At 41.6% G+C, this 21,725-nt stretch overlaps 1 protein-coding gene across 1 annotated transcript; it reads left to right on the top strand.

Moving 5' to 3' along the window:
• Positions 1-16,528: 16,528 nt before the first annotated feature.
• Positions 16,529-17,908, top strand: LOC308130788 (amphoterin-induced protein 3-like; the record flags this gene model as incomplete). Its single annotated transcript, XM_080497242.1, has 1 exon — positions 16,529-17,908. One exon carries the CDS (start codon positions 16,529-16,531, stop codon positions 17,906-17,908), a length of 1,380 nt encoding a protein of 459 aa, XP_080353368.1.
• Between the last annotated feature and the right edge of the window lie 3,817 nt (positions 17,909-21,725).

Genomic DNA, 21,725 nt, shown 5'->3' with positions numbered 1-21,725 from the left:
GTGTGTGCGACATCTCCTACAGACATCTGTAAAAGTCAGGCCGTGCTGTGCAACTCAGTGGAAACAATTAGATAAATGTTATCAGAACAATCGATTGTTTCTGGTATTTTTCAAGCAGAAAAGCCATTCCTGGGTCAAATCTCAGTCAGACCATGTATTTCTGACTGTTTTCTCACCAAGTAAGTATGTGCTTATTCTAAACCTCTAAAGCCTTAAAAGCAAGAGCAAATAAAAGAAAACTTTGCCTGTTCTGTTGGCAAATATTATTTCTTGACTCCAGGTCATAAGGGATGTTTATGTTACCTCTCTGCCTGTGGGAGGCAGATTGGTCTGGCCGTTAACGCACCAGGTTTCAAACTGAAGCCAGTTTGAATTTGTTTCCAGCCCTGTGCACTACTGGGCCATCTTCAAAAACCTGCGCTATTAGAGGGACTTTATTTACACTGTAAACATTGGGAAGAGAATCAATTTTCTCTATGGCCTTTCACAGTTTTGTGTAGGGTTGAGCAGCTTGTTTTTCTTTCTTTTTTTTTTTATCTTGTTTATAAGGCAAATGACCATATTTTATTTGCAATTCAATTCCTTCATCTATTTTAAACTTATAATTGTACAATATGTCATGTTATTACATGATTTATTTGTCTGGCAACAAGAGCAGCTGCTTGTTGATTAAAGCATTTAAATTGGAAAAATATGCACAAAATAAACTGTATGAGGAAAGCATTGCACGCATACAAAAGGTGAAAACAAAAAACATCTGTGCTTTGAGTAAGTTGTACTTTGGGAAACTTTGTTCAAATAATAAAATATAATATTGTACAGTGGCATGTAATAGAATTACAGAGATCCAGCAAGACATGTATTTCATTTCGAGACATTAAAAGATATGGAGAAAGTGGCGGAGATGGAGATATTAGGATAGCAGCAGTGGTGTACTAAAGTGAGCTTGTGTTTGGAGATTTGAATCCCACTGCTCACAGGTTATTACTCCCTGAAAGAAATAAAACTCTGAATTTTGAACTATGTCAGTAAGTGTAATGATTTTCAACATATTTTATCTGGTGTTAACAGCGCAAAGAAGTATTTTACAGTGATGTTAAAAGGACTCAAATAACTAACTGGGGTGTCGTGTTTCAATAAATGCTCTATAAATTGTTAAGTTCAATGATGAGCCAAATGACTGCCAGTCTTTTCCTTTGTTGGTGAAGATTGTAATCGTTTTCCTTGACTGTACGAAGGACACTCATCTCTATGTTCTGTGTTGTGGCGGTGATTGCTCTGAGCAGAAATAGGCCAGCCTTGTAAGATCTGTAGGCAGATGCGGATTTGTACCTGTTGTTAGTGACTTTCTCAAGAAAATATATCAGTTGGCAACAAGATACTGTGTAAAATATACTATTGGGGATTTCATGGTTCTACAGGGTATAATTTCCATTAGTACACAGAGGTTAGTGTAAGTATTATGGCTGCATTAAAAATCAGATTAAGACTATAATAAAGAAATTCCCTCTGGGATTAATATTCTATTCTTTTCTATGTCAATACTGTATATGTAGACTTCTAGAATTCTGTGCGTGTAAATATCAAATTGACACAATAACACAGCAGAGAACAATGTGTCCCAGCCTTTGCTTTCAAACCAGCACCACCTCCCCTGTTGCACAGTTTTTCAGGATATTTGGCAGATCGGTTATTGTGCATCTTAGAAAACGTGTTCCTTTTGTCACTGAAGCTGCTTCTTTATGACTCAAGTTGTATTTCTCGAGTTGTTGTCTTGAGGAACATAGTGTATTTGGTTCAGATAAGACACTCTCGCCTGATGGCGCACAACCGGTGAGGGAGTCGTCTTTAGCTCGGTGTTGTGTGATGAAGACTTCTCCAGTGTGGAGCGTGTTAGTCTCAGGCATTTTGCTGCAACTGATAAGAAAAATATGGGCAAATTAATTCTTAAGTATTACTCAGGACATTCAAAAGCTCAAAAGCTCACAACTTAGCAGAACATACAGTCCCACCTTTATCGTTTTTCCCTTTATCTGGTCCCTAATTGCAGCTGCCAGCTGCTTAAGAGATCTGACAATTCACTCTCGACAAAAGTAAAAAGACATGATGTGCTTTTCCGATAATAAAAAGGGGTTTTCAGGACATCTCATAGTTTCTTCCACCTTTTGAAAACTTTCTAACATTGATCCAAAAACATTTTAAACAGCACATGTGAGGACCCAAGTCACGTTTCTATGGCAACAGTCCTTGACACCTGCTGACCATTGTTTCTATGGGAACAATCACAGACACCTGCTGGCAGGTTTCTATGGTTACTGTATGTGACACCTGCCGACCTGTCATAAAAAGACACACACACAAAAGAAGCAGGAAAACTTAGCTCTAAATTGTCGCATGCACTCCAATCTCGAAAACTTCTTTAGGAAAGCAGTAAATATATCATCTGTTGTTTTTGTTTGTTGATATAAAAAACTGTCTCACAAGTTAAAAGTACTAAGCCCTGTCTCATGCAGAAGCCACTGTAACTCAGCTCTTCATGCAGATTTCATGCTATTGAAAGCCTGTTAAAATGTTAGTCACTAACAAATTCTGCCAACATTTTGTATTGTTCTTCTCTAGTGGACAAACACCTGAGCCCAGCTTCAAATGTCCTCAAATGCATGTGAAAATGAAACAATAGCTCTTCAACAACACATTACATATACTACTTTGATGTCTGAGCTTTGCTTTGTACAATTGGTCCCTCGTTTTAAGATGTGTTTAAACTGTGTAAAGTCAGATAAAGCTGTTACAAGAGATGGATGGTTGAGCGGATTAGGCCTGTACCAGACAAAAGATGAGTTATCGCAGCAATATCTCTCGTCATGGAGTGTTGCTCTAATTAATGGCATACACTCAGACAGGGGTTGGTGGGCAGCAGTTGTCACGGTCTTAAGAAAAGGAACCTTAGATAACCTTCTGACAGTGTGAGAAGAGGACTGCTGTCTCACTACGTCTGTGTCTGCTGAAACAACTGATGGGTAACTATAGCTACTGACAACCCATCAAATGCACCAAACATGGATAAACACAATCCTGAGACAACACGCAGGAGGTGAACAACAGTTCAAGTCCTGGTTGTTCAATTTATTTGTCCCACAACAGCATCAGCAGAGTAATTCAATGGAGTTATTTTTGTATATCGCCATATGTCGGGAGTCTCCATCATTTACAACCAGTAGACTGCATGCCATTCAAAAAAAAAATAAAAAAAAATGTGTCTTTCATCTCGGTGATTTACAGAGCGATCGTTCTGAGAGCTCTCCTCTAACTTGTCACTACACAGGCCTGGTCAACATTATTTAGTGTTTGCAATAAATTTCTTAATGGATTTGTTGTCTTGTGGGATTGTCACAGAAGTGTGTGAAGTGACATCACATCAGAACAAGTGTAACAGCATTGATGTTTCTGTACTTCTGATTTCCGTAGTCTTCATATAGTGTCAACAGTTGCTGCAAAATGAGTGAAAATCATGTCATTATAGATGCTGTCCTGTTTCCAGCTCGTGATTATCAAGAAGATTATAGCTGCTTGTTTATGAAGTCCTCTTTGCATAAACGTGTCACGTATGAAATAAATAATTCGGCAGTGGTAAAATTTTGTGTCGACCTGGTCTTGTTAAAAACAGCCTGTGAGACGAAAGAGCGTGGGCACCTCTGACGTATGTGAAAACAGTTGTCTCCTTCAATTTAGGTGACGCTGACATCATGCAGTCAAACATAATGTTACACCAAGTTTATTAAATTTATGCTGCACACTGTTACATGTAATAAACGAGTGAGACTGCTGCAATGGCAGTGGATGTGGGAGCCTCTAGTGCTGCAGCATGGCAGTGCTTTTATTCTCAATTGTAGTTCTGATAATGCTGCAAAAGTAATTAAAATAACACAGCATTTGGTATTCGCCTCTAATTAACCATTATGCTCATTGACATTCAGCCTTGTCTCAACTGCCTGGAGCTCCATGTTCAACATGGCAGTTTGTTTTATCATGTTTTCTTTATGGAGAAGTCAATCTTTTGCTGCTTTGTGAGATTTTAAGGCTCCGAATAAATCCACTGACATTAGGAATGGATTGCAACGCCAGAGTCAGACCAGGAAATATGGTCTAGGAAGCAATCCAGCGGGTCACTGTTACTCACCGCCAGCCAGTAAGAGAGAGATAAGGAAATAATCAAAACAGAGAGGCGAGGGCCAACTTCAGCCAGACTGCACTGACAGATGGGTTCCCACTTTTATTCTCCGGTACCCCTCCTTTCTATTTTATCCAAACCAACCAACGCACTTTTGGTTGATATCTGCTGGCTTTCAGAGACTATTTAGTCTTTTACAACCTTTCAGCTACTTTTGCACTTAGTTTACAATAAAGCGAAAGTATGCCCCGCAAGCCCAAACCCTCTTATCTCCACTTTCTTATCTCTCATTAGTTTTGGCCTGTGATGAGTGTTGGGATTTTTTTTTTTTTTTTCAAGGGGGGATTATCTATTGAAATATGGTTTCATTTTAGTACGACTTTATCAGCAAAGCTATTTAAATTTTGATAATGAGGAACACTGTAAATCCTGAGAATGCCCTTGTACCACGGTGTACACACAGAACAACAGTACTCAGCAGGTGGTAATCATTGTGTAATCACTCAAACAACAGTACACATCCAAGTCCCTCAGCCTCCAGCCACTCCCCAGGCAGGCCGGCACCCAGATATTTGTTGGGCTTATGATTTGTTCTGGGATCTAAGCAATAAGTAAAGCCTCCTTGTGGCCTTGTAGCCAGATTGAATTGCAAAAACATGTTGCACCTGGTGCAACAAGAGCAGGAAAGGGAAGCAACAATACTGTCTGTATTCACTATCTGATGGCTGCAACCTTATTGAAAATCTGATAATGATATTTGGTGAGCTTAATGGTTTCCCTCTGCAGGCGACAATCAGTCTCACTCAATCCTGTTTTGTCCTCGCCGCTTCCCCATCCCCCCTCCTCTTTTTCATCTTCTGCCTGACTTTCCCAGCGTGCAGCTGACAGAGAGGCATGATGTATACGCCTGCTCCGCTCCGTTCTAGAACCCTTCGGCACCACATCATTTTTTGGTACTGCATTTTGTTTTCAAGTAGAATTAGTGTCTGCGTTAGTGAATAATCAATGAGAATCACTGCAGGTGATCAACGCCAGCCTGTCAGCTTGTTGTGTTTGTTCTATGGCTCCATTATATTGAGATTCGGTGGCTGAAAAAGAGATCTGACGCTGCTGGAGTGGAAGAGTAACCTGCTCAAGGACACTTCAGCAGGAAATGCAGCACTGTGACACGGACTTGAACCTGGGCTTTGAAGGAACGCCTTTTATTGCTTCCGTACCGTAGATGCATTACATCAATACATGCTATCTGTTCTCAGCTCCTCTCCAACATGAAGGTGTAATGACCCAATTTGCCCGCTGGCAACATTAAAGTTTCATCTAATGTGTTTTAATGGAGTCATGCAGACTTCACTGATAGACAGCGGGCTACATTGAAAGCTATATCTATTTGCAGCCGCAGCTGATGTTAACAGCAGCCATTTTATTAGGAGTTCATCCAGAAGCATCACCACCTTTTGGAATACCTGGATGCCTTCAAGTAACACTGACATTTTCATTGAAACACATTTGCAATAATTAACAGAGCTAACTTTTTTATCACGATTAATAATGTAGTGGATGGAAGCAATATTGAGCCACACATTAAATTGCACCCATTAAATTGACTTTCCGAAATGCAACAACTTAGACCACTGAGCAGAATTGTGAAAAGGTCAATGTGATCGTTATATCATTTAGCTGAAGAATAATTACAAGATGGACTAATAAGGGATGTTTCTAATGGGCACTGTGAGAGTGACCCCTCCTCTTTTATGCAGTTAATCTAATTGGCACAATGTAATGATCCATTTCAGACATTGAAAATAATATCACATGACATGTATCTTAACAGTGCTAGTAGCAGCTTTATTTGTACTTCGTGTGTATTTTCATTTTAAGACATTTGATATTTATGATATACTAAATATTGCACCCTTTATTCCACTGCTCCTGCCAGCTCTGGTTTCTTTTCAGATTTGAATTTCACATGAAAAAAACATGTGAGAGCTCATGAAATTAAAAGTATTTTTAAAAATTAAACCAGCAGTTCAAAACCCTTTCTGGTGGTTATAACCTCTTGCAAAACTAGAATCACTGGCATGTGATTGTATGCCTCTATGGGCAAGAAAAGTCTCCTTTGAGATAATTGTTTGTCAGAATCATACAGAATTTCAGAAAATGGAAATTTAACTGTGGGTTTTTCTGAGATACTGCAGTTCAGTCTTCTGTTTCTGTGGTTTATCATGAAGTCCACAAAAATATTTTGGAAAATACGAAAATGTTCCAGCGTTTACCCCAAACAGGTCAGCAGCTGAACACATGCAAAAGTAGAGGAAACCAAGGACACACAGCAGAACATGCAAACTCCCCAAAGCAAACCAGGGTCTTCGCTCTATGAAACACCAGTGGTTTGAACTGATTCAAATTGATTCCTGAAGGATTTGCTTTCATTTACAGGTTCTGTTGGTCATTGTAAAACAGTAAGCCTTTGTAAAACACATAAAGAAAGCACAAATACACAAAGCTCACATAAACAAAGCACAAACAGTTGCAGGGAAGGATATATGCAGTTAATAGTAAAGCTCTTAAGACTCATTAAGAAATGGAAAGTGTTGTGGTTTTTACTATCTGAGATGTGTAACCATCATTATTTGCTTCTGGACCAACACACTCCACTGTCTCCTCCTTTTCCGAGAAGTCTTTTTCTCAATGAGGTTTAGGGCGTTTGGCTCTTGCAAACCATCTTATTCTCATATGACTTTAAAGCTTTAACCTCATCGAGTGCACTGCATTCCTCAATCTTAAAAAAACAGCTTGCAGACTCCTGGTTTTTTATCTCCGGCCATAAAAATATTGGTAATTGCGGGCAAGACGACGAAAACATTTCTGCTGTTGTTGGAAGAGAGCATATTCAAGAGGCTTCATCACACTGGCTATCACAACTATACTGCCTGCTGAAGCCTCCCTTCATTAATGAAGTTTGTAAGTCCCAAAACCTCAACTTTTGCAAGAACTGTATATCTCTCATGGATTTGGCATGCTAGCTGGCTGTGATGTAGGATATAGGCCATGCTGCCTCTTCCAACATGTTGATGGTATTTTTGATGCAGCAGTATGAAGAACACAGGAAGGCTCTTCATCTGTATCTGTCAAAATGTCCCTAAAGGCATGCTGTGTGGGGGTAGCCACAGACAGAGCATTGTATCCAAGCATGCTTCGCCAGATGTGTAAAGAGACCAATCTGGACCACAACATCAATGCGGTCATTGACACCATCTGTCTTACACAAAACAGCCAAACAGATGTCAGCCAACATGTTGAGTTCTTTATGAGAGAGCAGGTGGATGAAAACATTACGATCTGTCAGCTCACACTCATGTGAAGAAAGTAGATGTTGTAGTGGCAGAGCTTTGACAGCGTCCTGCTCACATTTATCAGGTAGAGCTGGATGTACACACATTTAGGCGAGGGAAGTCAAGTCCAACAGGCTGAGTGCAGTTCCATGTTGGATGACATGTCTCTCAGAGCTGATCCATCACCAGCAGTAATGCCAAAGGCTGAAGGCTCCACACTCTCTGTGAATGTGGATGAGGAGCTTTAACCAGGCAGGAATCCGCCCACTTTCCACCACAGCTTTCAGAGCTATGCCAATCGGGAGTAGACTATCTGCATGGTCCATCAATCCCAGAACTTCAATGAAATTGTATGTCAGAGCCCAGCACTAATCATCTGATCAGCGGGAGTGTGATTATCAAGAGATAAGAGTTTTCATGCAGCAGGCATTGAAACTCAATATTACCTTATTTCACTAGCACTCTGTGACTGCCCACACAGTGAAAGCCTGGAGATCTTTGCTTATTAAGTCAAAGGATTTATTCAAATGTCTTTTCTTGAGTATATCGTGTTTCTCAGCCTTGACTTGCTTCACCTCCACACTCCTGTCATTACTGAAACTGGTTCAGATTGGCAATGCTCTGAGACATTTTCAAGTCATTGGAAGGTTCAGCAGCAGTAAAAAATGGCTCTGTGGTGTTTCTTCTGGTGCACAAATAGAAGTATGCGGCCCCCTTTAGGCTTTAGGAAGATATTAACACACATGAGGTCACAGTTAAATTCACCTTTGGCCATTTTCAAGCAAGAAGTGCAATTCTCACAAATGTGTGCCAGATTTAAAGCAATTACTTGAAGGCACTGAAGATGGATGGACGGACAAACGATCCGGAAATATAATGTGTCTTGCCTAAGGCTGTCCCTGGACCGACGCATTAATGTGTCTGCGCCTCTTGTCATATTTCTCATACTACTGCCACCAAGAAGGGATTTCTGTTCGCACAACAACCACAGATGTATCCTGCATCTCTTTAATGGTCTTTCAAACTGTAAAAGAACCCTATCAACCCAATAATATATCACTTCATATAATTCTTCAATGCTAGTTTTTTTTTAATGTAAGTTTCAGGTGTGCTGGATTCCTACCAAAACTAAAGATGTGAACGTCAGGTTAAATTATAACTTTAATTGTTTGTGTAAAGTGTAAAGTAGAGTGTGTGTGTGTGTGTGTGTGTGTGTGTGTGTGTGTGTGTGTGTGTGTGTGTGTGTGTGTGTGTGTGTGTGTGTGTGTGTGTGTGTGTGTGTGTGTGTGTGTGTGTGTGTGTGTGTGTGTGTGTGTGTCCTGAGAGAAAGACTGGTCCTAATCTTCACCCAGTGACGTCTTATAGATAGATAGATAGATAGATAGATAGATAGATAGAGGGACATCCTGGAGGGACAAGCAAGTTTTTAAATTATTTAAAGTAAAGGGCAGAAATACTTTTCCATCACTGGGTCGAATCTTGAAACTGTCTGCCTTTCATGTGGTGTTTCTTCTTTTTTATGACATCTTTTTAGACAACAAGTCATCGGTTTCCACATGTGAGGCACGAACTCAAACCGAAAAGCTCATTTTGAAAGTTTGGCCACCTCATTGGCTTTGCTCCAAAATCAGACCAAATACAGTACTTCCCTCCTGTGCAGGAAAATGCCTTTGAAGCGGGGGGCGAAGTTGGGAATGGTTCCAGAGGACCAACTATCTACTTTGCTGGCTTCAGCACTCAATAGCGCCATGATTAAAGCCGGTCCATGTTATCGATTGAAAAGGAAAGGGGAAAAAGCAGAGAACCTTTCTCCTCTTCAGTGTCTGCTTGTCCATCTGTAAAAGAGGTGGAAAACCTTGACCATGCTGAGGCAATCTGGGTGGAGTGGGCTTCACCCACTGCACTCACCGACTCTGGCCATGCTCTGTTACCTCATCTCATCAGCTGGGAATGTATTTGTGCTTGTAGCTCCAGTGAAGGCAGCCACAAGTTAAATTGAGTTACCTGTTCAGAGATGGTTTCATTTTCCTCGGATGGCCCCGGAGATCCTTGATGGGGGCTGCTAACTGCTCATCAGCCCTGGTGTCCCCCGGTGTCTGTCCAACTGTGGAGCGGCGACACAGCGGCAGCAGCTCAGCTGGCTGCAGGATCAATCACAGTGTCTCCACCAAACCAGGAGTGCAGCCAGATAAACTTGCTCCACAAAGACATGGCTGCTTCTATCTTTCATCTACACGAGACAACGCTGGGTTCCTCTACTTGGCGTCTTGTTTCCTACGAACCAACACAAGCTAGTGCTTCAAGTCGTGACTGCTTCTCTCAGTTTCACTTATTCTTCCAGACAGAGATGTCCATGCATGAGGACCCACACATATATCCAGGCAGACATTTCAGATGATAAATGAGCAGCAGATTCCCTGAGTAATAAGATAATAATTAATGTTATGGCTGTATTTCATATAAGATGTCTACGGAATATATGATAATACTTATTGATTGCAGGATAATGGACTTTTTTAAGAGCCGTCAATCTATCATAAGTGATTTGGAGGAGGCAAGAGGCTTGACTCATGTCCTGCCTGTCTGTGTTGATAACCACAGGCCAGGAGATGAAAAGCGGAGAGAAGAGGTGTAAAGAACTGATGCGGGGAGATAGGAGCTGAGAGGATAAGCGAAAAGAGAGAAGCAAATGATTAGAGGGGAGGAGGCGAGAGGCTAAGAATGAGAACAGAAAGACGGTTTAGCGGATGAGCGGTGAGGAAGGGGAGAAGAGGAGATATGAGAACAGAGGAGAGAAACACGGGGCAAGGAAGAGGAAATAGATGAGAGGATAACAGATAAAAGAGCTGAAGAAGAGCAGACAGCCTGCCACCCCACAGTCACGTCATACAATTTACTATGTTCTGGCCCATAATGTTTTATAGCACAATCACTGATAGCACAGTAGTCAGTAGCGATCTCATTTCACAACCCATATCCTTCAGTAATGTGAACACAAAGGGAGAAGCAGAGCCATTAGCAGCGTCCAGCGCTCATCTACTGCTACTCGTGCATAATTGGCTTCCATGGTAGGAACCAAGAAAGGGTAAACAGCAAGCAATCATATTAACTCCTGTGAGTCCTAATTGAAATCCGTTAACAATCAACTCAGATAATACAGGCTGAGGAGACATGAGGTACTTTGTACCCCATGCCCTCTTTTCCTGCCCGCTGCACTCTTTGCACTGATAGCCATGAAGACATGGGTCTGGGTTATAATCAACACTTATTCTTGTGTCCACACAGCACTGAACCGACTTCACATGAAACTGTCCAGGTGAGATGTTACTGTCCAGAGACATATCTTGTTTTTATTAAATCATAATCTGCTCTGGTGAGGCTATACAAAGTGTAAATTAGGATGGTGTGAAAGGGAAAATTGCCCAGGCTTGTCAGTGCCATAATGAACACAATCAACAAATGACTGTTGAAATGAAGTAAGGATCAATACTACTCTCTTCTGTGTCCATTAAATGTGAAGCTGCAGCAGCTGGTCTCCAGTTAATTAGCCAAGCATGAAGATGGAAAACAGTGAGACTGGAGCTGGAGGAAGCGAACCTGCAAGTAGAAAACAGATTCAATAACTCATGACTTATTCTTTTAATTCCTGGAGGCAAAGTGTGAACAAATCACTGGTCAGTTAACTGAGAATGATGAATCACATGAAACTGCAATATCTTGTTCTGGATGTTTTAATTATCGAAAGAGTCATGATAACTTTTTCAAATATCTAAGTTTTCCTTTACTAGTACAAATCATTATTTGGTCATCGAAAACATTGTTGCATTTTAAATGTTTTGTTTATCATTTATTCAGTGATTTCATGTTTTTTCATCATCTGAAATGTCTTTTTTTAGTCACTGACCCTCATCTCTCTGACAGGTTTCACTTATGAAGTTGTTATTATGTTTGTCGGCTCTCCTTCTCGTGAGGTGCCACAGAAGTTCAGGCTCATGTGTGGCAGCTTTCAAATGCCTGCAAAATAATGACATGGAATACCAAGTTTGATTCAGCGAATGTCCATTTCACATCACAAATGCAAGCAGCTTCGTGGTTCAGCATCGCTAACCTTACATGAAAAAAATCTGTGTTCAAACCCAGGCTATGTTGAGTTTGTATGTTCTCTCTGGGCTTTTTTTTCTTTTTTCCCTCAATCGAAAACACATGGATGTTAAGTTACTTGGTGACACGAGTACAAATATGTGCATGAGTGATTGTTTCTCTGTGTTAGCCATGACCTGTCTATGATGTAGCCCAGCTGTGTGCCCTAATTCTGGTGAGGCAGAGATAGAAGCTGGGTGGATAGACATGTTTGTACACTTACAGTATTTTAAAAATAACTCGATATGACAAACACACAGCGATGTTTTGTCAGTAGAAAATAAAATAAATATAACACAAAGACAATTTAATAAATAAACTAATCCTTTAGGACAATAAACTGAAAATTGTTTACAGTTTTGAAAAATATGAATATAGAATGATGTGTTTTCACATTTTTATAATCATTTAACTATGCATCATGTAAAGATTCTTTGTGAAGAACTACAGGCAGTGTGAGAGAGAGAATAGGACAGTATATTGGATGGTTCGTTGCTCCAGTTGAGTCTTGAACCACTAGATGGTGTGCTTGTCTCTTCACATTACATCCAAGAGATGGATTGAGTGGAGAAAATGTCAAACTGGAGAAGACAGAGTGGCACTGTGTAATATATACTGTGTGCACCGCTCAGATTGTGCAACATTAAAAAAAAGAAAAAAAAAACATGTTCCCACCAGATCATCTGTTTTGGGTGCGATTTTGTAAAATAATGCGTGACAATGACTATAAATACAAAGCATACTGAGCAACTGCGCAGCTCTGCGTGACAAGCAAACAATTTCATACTGTCTGAAACTCCTTCTCAACAAAGAGCTCATCCAGACTGCAAACTCACCCTGGGAGCACAAAGAAATAAAACTCAATCCTCCAAATCTTTATCCAGGCACTGACTCATTCATATTTGAGAAACTGGCTGCCAGCCATGCTAACAAAAAGCTGCTGTGAGGCAGAATAAACACCAAACAAGCAAGCGTGGATTCAGGTTCAAGGGTTCATAATTGACAGACAGAGGCTATGGAAACCCTTCATCTGCTGGGTGTGCGGAGTTTCTGGTGGATATTTCAGTGCGTCCGTGTGGGAATCAAACCCACTCGTCTGTCACTTTGCTCAAGCGTTAGCATCCAGCTTGACGTTGTTTATTTTCTCTGTCCTCTATTCATTGCAATTTATCACGCAAATCAGTTTACAGCATGTTTTATGACATTGCCTGCAATGTTTTTCATTTAGAAGTTCCTCCGCAGTATTTTTTTTCTCTGATGTGACGTCTCTCTGAGATATATCTGTGTAATGTTGTTTGCCTGTTTTCCTCATTGCGGCTCCTTGTCTCCACCAGGATGCTCTTGAATGAGTTTCTTGATCTCAAAGAGGTTGTTTTTTTTTCTTGCATACAAAATGTAGGGGGGGGGGAGAAAGACATGGGTTTTTATAAGCCTCAGAATTATTTTTAAGTGAGGAGGGGGAAAAAATTATAGCACAGACAGTCTTAAGCACATTTGTGCATCACCGCTTTACTTTAGTGATCAACAGAAATACTCCTCTAACATCTGACAATATAAAGCTTTATACTATCTACTCTTAGTGAGCTTTGCTGCTTCTTAAGGGCAAGATAGGAGCAGACATTTCCCCGTGCTCCAGTGTGTTTCTTTTTCTCGTTTTTTCCCCCTCTCTCCTCTGCAGCAGATGGTAAAAGAGAAAATCACTTTCTGCTGGGGGCAGGATGCGTCAGGGTCAGGGTTTAAGCTTTGAGGTCCACTCTAAACCTGGCTGATTTGACAGGAGTATGTTGCATACGCTGAGTAACATCAAATACATATATGTAAAAAAAAAATGACTCTGGGATTTGCAAAACAGTTTGATTTGAAGATGCAGATTAGATTTGGGATTTTCCAGAGCAGCAGGTCGGAGGCACACACACACACACACACACACACACACACACACACACACACACACACACACACACACACGTGAGCTTTACAACAGAAACACTGCAGACAGCAGACGTGGAGTAGGACAAAAATAGGTTTACGATGGACTCTTGAGTGGACAAGGAGGCAAGAAATGAGGAAGGTGGCAATATTGACATTCCTGAGCAAGCCCACTCGGCTGAAACAACACAGACTGATGATGCACATTGTAAAAAGGGCTCAATTAATTATCTTATAGTGTGAGTGGAAAAGCTGCACAGAAAGAATAACTTGCTTTGTCTTCTTGTTTACCACTTCATGTTTGAGAACAATGATAAATGATTGCACACACAAAAAAAATGATGGATCCTTTACACAAAAGAAGTCAATAGAGAAAAATAACAAGACACCAAAGTGTTCGAGCTACGTCAACAGCAACAAAACAAGAGCTGCCGAAGATAAAGGGCACATTCTGTGCACAATTATGCTGCGGCTAAAAACATCACGCTGGCACCATCACACGCCTTATTTAAAAGCATCATGCATCGAACCATGAATCGTTACAGCCTTACGCAGACATGCACTCTAGTTTATAGGTCGTATGAGATCCATTTCCAATTGGGAATTTCGGGTAAAGACTGCACAAGAGGAGGACTCATTCAACAAACATGAGTTATATAATACCTTCATTCAATGAAACATGAATATTTTAGTAACTATACAGATTGTTTTGGGGGGTTTTCTGCAGGACAAAGTTCAGTTTGCAGAAAAGATGAAAATTGCTTTAAGGCCATTTGAGCCTAAACATTAGCCCACGTAAACATCACACCTACATGAAGGGCTTGAATCCCTCTCTAACATATCTCAGATGCACATGAGTGGGTGTATATATTTCTTACATGTTGAAGCCAAGCTGATGACTAGCCCAGGGACAAGATTGCATGTAACGCCGCAATGCCAAAGATGGTGATAGCTTGTTTATTTTAACATAAATACATCCAAATGTATTTTGTGTTTACCCTTAATCCCATTCTCATATGCAGAGGAGGAGATTGCATAGGAGAAGCCATGCACCCAACATCTCCCCTCATCTGTGCCCATGAGTGAGTGAGTGAGTGAGTGAGTGAGTGAGTGAGTGAGTGAGTGAGTGAGTGAGTGAGTGAGTGAGTGGGTGGGAGTCAGACAAATCCTAGAGCACATACAGCAGGGGGTGATGGGGTGGGGGGGGGGGGGGGGGGGGGGCTCAGAGGCTGAACTAATTCACTGCGACAGAAATCAGAGCTGTCAGGACGGCCATGACCAAGCAGCACGGACACCCAGTCAAATCCACAGCCAAGTGAAGGCAGGGGAGGACGGGGATGTAGTGCATGAGGTGCTTAAGAGTATGACACTGAACAAAAACAGTCGCGAGAGTGAGGAAAAACACAAAGAATTTGTTGAAAAATTCAAAAAGACTGGACTGAATTGGTCAAAACTTGAGAATATTTACTACTGTAGGAAAACCACCATCCAGACACACACACACATTTATGAAAAATAAAGAAAATACAGTGGGTGTAGCAAAGTTTTAGTCCTCTGGGATTATTGAAAGGTTAGCAGATAACACATGCAATATTCATGAGGAACGCTCTGAGGTTCTGCTAATCTGTTAGTAAGCAAAATACTAAAAATTTAATGGAATAGAATATGAATAAAATATTGTGGGACAACTGATATTTCTTCTAAATGGTGAATGAGAGATAGGGAGAGCGGGAGAAGGGAAGCTACCAGCATCACGTCTTAATGATGAGAGAGGGAGACACAAGGCTGGTCTGTAAATGACACAGAAAAGGAGGGAGGAGAGGGGATGGGATGGGGGATTGAGGGAGATTAAGTGAGCTCTGTGCTGTTTGTTATACACTGCAAAGCACCGCGGGATGTTTGTTCAGCGGCGCTCTCATTTGGGACGTACAGAAAGCCAGTAGAGGGACCTTAAACTTGGCTGAGGAGAAAGGCGAGAGCATTGTATTATTCCTGGAGCGTCCTGGGAGGAGGACGATCCCAGAAGAAGATAAAGGATTAGACGGCAGGGTTTGTGGGTCTCCATTGACGGGATGCAACTTTAAAAGAGAGAAACACGTTGGGAAGTTGCGGCTGAGCAGTGTGTTTGGATTTATGGTTGTGAGATGTTTTTCGGAGAGGAGAATGGGATTAACAAAGTGTGTCCAATTGCTCAGTTGTTTGGAAGTGCAGTGAACTCTTTCCCTCTCTGCCCCCACATTCAAACAGACTTTACACATCAGTAACGGGGAATCTGTTTGAGCTAAAGGGTGAAAATGTTTCCCGTCACCTGGAAGCAGCTGAGAAGAAACATCTGTTGATCTTGACATTTTACCTCGGTACGTATGACATTTTAACACAGAGCTTTCATTATGTGCCGAAAAGTTTTAATGATCTAAAGTTGTGAGCAATTTTTCAACATGAAACTTTTAAGCAACAGTTCTCCGTCATGATTAATGAATGTGTCTCATTTAAAAAGAAAAACGATGCTTCAAGACTTTAAGTCAAGCTTGTCAAGTTTCCCTTTTTTAAGTGTTTTATTGGAGAGTTTAATGCATCATTGATTTATAAAGCAAAACAATAAACACATTAATACATGATGACAATAACTTCGAGCCTGAGAATGATGACACCACAAAATGTTCATTGTTTCTCTGTGAGTGCGAGTATTTCTGAATCAGAGGCAAAGATTCTTTTGAGGGTAAAAATGGATTTGTGGTGCTAACATTGTGTCATTTATCATCTCCTGCCACAGACACTCAAGGCTCCTGTTCAGTATTAACCTTGTGGTCATTTTATATGTCTGCAGAAGAGCTTAAAGCTCACACAAAAGAATAGCTTTCTAATATATCATGCTGCTTCTTATTTGATTCTTATCTAACCAGGGGGGAAAGTGCAAGAAGGATTAAAAACCTTGCAAGATCTGATTCCCAGAAACATGACCTGCGGACTTTATCCAGGCCTCCTCCTCCTCCTCCTCCTCCTCCTGCTGCTCCCTCACCTCCATAGCTCTGTGAAGACCTGCCCACCCATGTGCCTCTGCGTATCTGACACCACAAGCTGCAGCTCCAGCGGTCTGTCCAAACTACCTCTCTCCTTGCCCACTTTCTCCGTCACCCTTGACCTCAGTCACAACCACTTCTCCTGGCTCGGACCAGGAAATTTCAACAAGATGCCCAGGCTGGAGAACCTGCGGATGGCCCACAATCAGATCATCACTCTGACTAATGGCGTGTTTCGCAATGCTTCCGGCCTCCGACACATTGACTTGTCCTCCAACAAGCTGCGTGTGGTGGAGCACCACTACTTCCAAGGGCTCTGGAGGTTGGAGGAGCTGCTGCTCTTTAACAACAAGATCACGCAGGTGGAGGCCAACATACTGAGTGGTCTCAGCAGCTTAAAAAAAGTCTACTTCAGCCTCAACCAGATCACACACTTCCCATTCTTCGCCATCCAAGATCACAGTCATCCGTTCCTGACCATGCTGGATCTCTCATCCAACCGAATGACCAGTCTGCCATGGGAGGATGTGAAGGCTTTACCCAGGTTGGTGCAGCGGGGGCTTTATCTTCACAACAACTCTCTGATCTGTGACTGCACCATGTACAGTATGTTTTGGCACTGGGATCTGAGGGGTTATGACACAATCAAGCATTTCACAGCAGAACACATCTGCACAATCACTGGGGAGCCACAGGGGTCCATCCAGTTCCTGCAATACAACCGCTTCTTCCACAACTGCACTGTGGAGAAAGTCGTCTCACAGCCTGTGACTGTTCTCCTGTCGAGTGTGTTTGTTTCCCAGGGAGAAAGCATACATCTAGACTGTCAAACATCTCTAAATAGCACAGACCTTTCATTCACATGGCTCTCCCCCAGCAGGGGGTACATCACCCTGACCAGCACCAACGACACGCTAATTAGTCTCTTTCCCAATGGTACCTTGGAAATTCAAGCAACCAAGGTCAATGACTCAGGCCTGTACGTGTGCACAGCGGTGGATGTTAAACAGGAACTGAATGCCACTCGGGAGGTTAATGTGACAGTGCACCTGCCGACAACTGAGATTTTCAACACCGGCTACACCACACTGCTTGGCTGCATGGTGACCACCATCCTCATCCTCATGTACCTGTACCTAACTCCGTGTCGCTGCAGCTGCTGCAAACAGCCAGGACCTCCGGCCATCCCAATCGCAGCCTACGACCCCAGCACCCTCTCCTCTGTTTTCTGCTCTTCCTCAAGAGAGCAGGCGGTGATTCAGGCGAACAAGCATGTAGCCTTTATGGAGCCGATGGCTGGTGAAGAAGGAACATAATGGACTTCGGAATGTTGATCAGCAGACCTCTGGACAAAGTCCTTTCTCAGGGACTACCTGTGAGATGTTATTCAAGTGTCAATGCTGTAAATGAAAAAAAAAAAGAACGGCATGTCTCTTTCCCGCTGAGTGTCACTGCACTTAAAAGGCATCCTGAAGAAAAAAGCAATATCTCCTTTTCCATTTCTTGCTCTTTTCTATCATATGGCCAGGTAGTCGAAATGAAAGTTTCAACTTTGGTTTATTACCCTCAGTACTGACACTGCCAAATCACAGCCGAGCCATTATCTGTCCTCAAAATCAGCTAATAACTTCTCGGTGCGCTCGCGTACAGCACCTGGGGGACTTTCTCTCCAGAGATCAGAGAATAAATCTGACTCACTTTTCCCACCGACTGTTTAACGTGGATTAAAGTTCCTACAGTGACTGATTGTAGGGACCGGAGAAAGTATTTCAGTTCTGTGGAGGTGCTCCATAATTAGTGTGTGAGAGATAGGCAGCAGTACTACATCAACTGCGATGGGCTGAAATCCTCAACCAATATCTCTTGTAATATGTAGTTTCAGCATGTAGCAACTAAAACTGCATCCAACTCCTGCAAACTTCAGCTTCCCATTTTTCTAATAAAAGATTCAGTCCCTGTAAATCGAAGGGCTTGCGATACTGCTTGGGTTTTTCAAGGCAGTTATTTTGTTATTACCTCTGAAAATATTTCTGTGCAGAAGCTATAGCTCACAGCACACGTAGGAACTTCTTATCTCACAGGAGGCAGAGGTGCATCCCACTGTGATTTATCATATACATATATGTATATACGTATCGCGTACAAACTTGTTGCATTGATCAAGCAGCAACAAAAACAGTGAATCTCTATCTGCGCTCTGCTTATCGAGCAAATGGTGAAATACCAGAATGAGGAGTGTCAACAAACCGAAAAAACAAACAGCAAATGGGCTCCTCTTCAAAGGCGCCATCTTTCTGATCAAACACAGCCGAGCACTTTGAACACTGGGGAATAAACACAACCAGTAAATTTGAACTGAGGTGACAAATTCTTCAAGCAGCCCTGACGCAAACCTCGAAGGGGGCATTACTCTATCTGGCTTTGTTTTTGGTTGTTAGATTTTCTTTTTTTTCTTTTTTTTTAATAGATTCAGAGTAACATGCTTCAAATGACAGATTTACACTGTACAAACACAAAGATAAAAGATGCAGATGACAGACTTGCGTGCACCGCCGTAGAGGAACATAAGTGTGTGGGATGAGAACATTAAGGTGATGACATGACGGATGAAAGACACCATATGGACGGTCAAGGATGAAGAGATATTTAAAACCCAGTGAAAGAACTGCCGTCTCACAAGAAACAAATCCATTTCTTTAACTCCAGGCATCTATAATGTTGTGAGATTGTAGCTTAATCTCAACGCAAACACTGGGTGGGACTAAGGATTGCATCAAGACTGAACGGGATTAGATGTAATCCTTCATATAATGTCAATGAACAGTCCCCAGAAACCCACATCTGACAGAGCGGAGCATGTTGTTGGAGTGGGAGACTTTGATTATTTCTAAATCCTTAATTAAAACTTGACTCCTTTTAAGCTAGGGAAAGCTAATATTGTTATGCATCTTGAATTTAAATTCACACACACACACACACACACACACACACACACACACACACACACACACACACACACACACACACACACACACACACACACACACACACACACACACACACACACACACACACACGCACTGAAAAAAGGTGGGAATCTGAAATCGAATGGGCAACAGTGCATGAAACTAGAACGAGCAGGCTCTTTGATAGCAATGAGTTTCATCACTATTAAACTCCCGAGGATTAAGCAGAAATCTGTTAGGCCAAGAGAGCACTGCATTGTAATGCTGCACTCTATTTAATCATGTTATTACCGACTTGTTATATTTAGCAAAGTTTGAACTGTTTTCACAGTGGTAAGCAATATTTAAATTCCCGAACACAGATTACATAATGTGCAGATTTGTGCCGGTGTGATATAACGGCTGGTATCAGAGTCCGTGGTGGCCCGCTGTTTTTAGAGACTGTGCATGAGAGCCGCTAAATGGTGTGATGAGTGGGGGTTAGGTTTTAGGAGATTACTACAAGGATAAAAACCAGGTGCTTTGTCAATTTCAGTATTTTTTAATTCCCTCTAATCTGGTTCCTCTCCCTTGTATAGTGCACACAGCTGGGCTGGGATTTATTGTTTCTGATATGATTTGCAGGTTAGAACATCTGAAAGCACATCAAATTCAGGAAGAGTGAAGTTAGTACCCCGATGCCATTTAATATCAAGCATTTCATTTTAACCTTTGGACAAAAAGTACTTCACTGAAAATGTAGGATTCAGCAGTTCATATTGGGGGGGGGGGGGGGGGTAAAAACCCAAAACAAATACAAGCATGAAGTAAAAAATCATAGAGCTTTAGTTTCGAACATTTTTCAGATTATCATGGGGAATCAAGACCTTTCTCTGCTTCCGTAGTTTATATTGAAATATACACACTTACTAAGTACACTGTATAATAAAACCCTAAATTGCACAGAAAGGTGTGAGTCAGTCATACTGAGTCTGTTTTCTACAAATTATACAGTGACGTTCCAACAAATTACCCAAATGTGAAGGAAGCACCCCTTGATGCCTGACAAGATGCCCTTCTCCAAAGCAAAACACTCCATCAAGCTTCAATTAAAGCACGCACTTCCCTTTCCAGATTAATTGTTTTTTTCCCAGTTTGCCTGTGCTCTCAGGGATTCAAAATCATCTTCGTCAAGAATCTAATTACAGTGAAAGAGGATTTTTTTTTTTCCCCCTCTGAATAGCACAAGCTCAATTGCCTTCACCAGTGGAAGCCCGCATTGACTGTCAACACAGGCTATTACTAAACTGTCAAAACAGTCATCATGCAAGAGCGGAGGCATCCAGCTGTGGCAGATACATACACATCTTTCAGATACTGCAACACCCACGGTGTCACCCAAAACTCTTATTTCATTCTAACTGGACACCTGACTTGGAATATGAGCTCGGGAAACACACAAAGCAATGCAGAGAACGTCCACCCGCTGGCTGTGATATACTGATGCTTTTTTAGGAGCTAGGTTGGTTGCTTCCAAAAAAAGACTCAAATGAATGCAGACTGCTGCAGCACACAACAGGCTGTTTATCATGCCTCTGCACTGAACACCAACCCAGCCTCTCTTGTGGGTTTTTCCAAAGAGTGCAGAGCAGCGGGGTGTCCGCCATGTCCGGCAGGAAGCTGGACTCGGAGCGGAACACATAAATACTTCTTTAATCAATTTTATAGGCCTATCAAATTTCATTGCAAACAAACAAATGAGTAGCAATATGCTGTGATGCACCCTGATCTAAGCCATTCAGCACTTTGTGAGCAGCCTTTTGGCTCGCTGCCTCTCTGGGGTTTTTCTATGCTTCAGTAAGGAGAATTTAGTTGGATATTATTGGCTTTGACAAGCACAATGACTCAAAGTATTTTAAGTTTCATACTGTGGCTCATGACTGCTTTTTTTCTTTCCTTTTTCTTTTTTTTTTGGCATTGTCCTCTTGTCTTTTTATCCTTCCTCTGTGTTCGGTTCCTGTAATTCCTTCCACCGCCTTTATTATATGATGTACTAGTGGTTCCCTTGTTATTATGTCACACTTGCCCACTAAAAGACAACAATGAAGTTTTGATGATGTCTGCTTTTATTATTTCTGTTTAAAAAAAAGACTTTTATGGTCAGACACAGGAGGAGTTTTCTTTCAGC

Source organism: Blennius ocellaris (assembly GCF_963422515.1).
Source record: "Blennius ocellaris genome assembly, chromosome: 5".
Taxonomy (NCBI): domain Eukaryota; kingdom Metazoa; phylum Chordata; class Actinopteri; order Blenniiformes; family Blenniidae; genus Blennius; species Blennius ocellaris.
The sequence above is the reverse complement of the archived record's forward strand: the minus strand, read 5'-3'. Positions and strand labels throughout refer to the sequence as shown.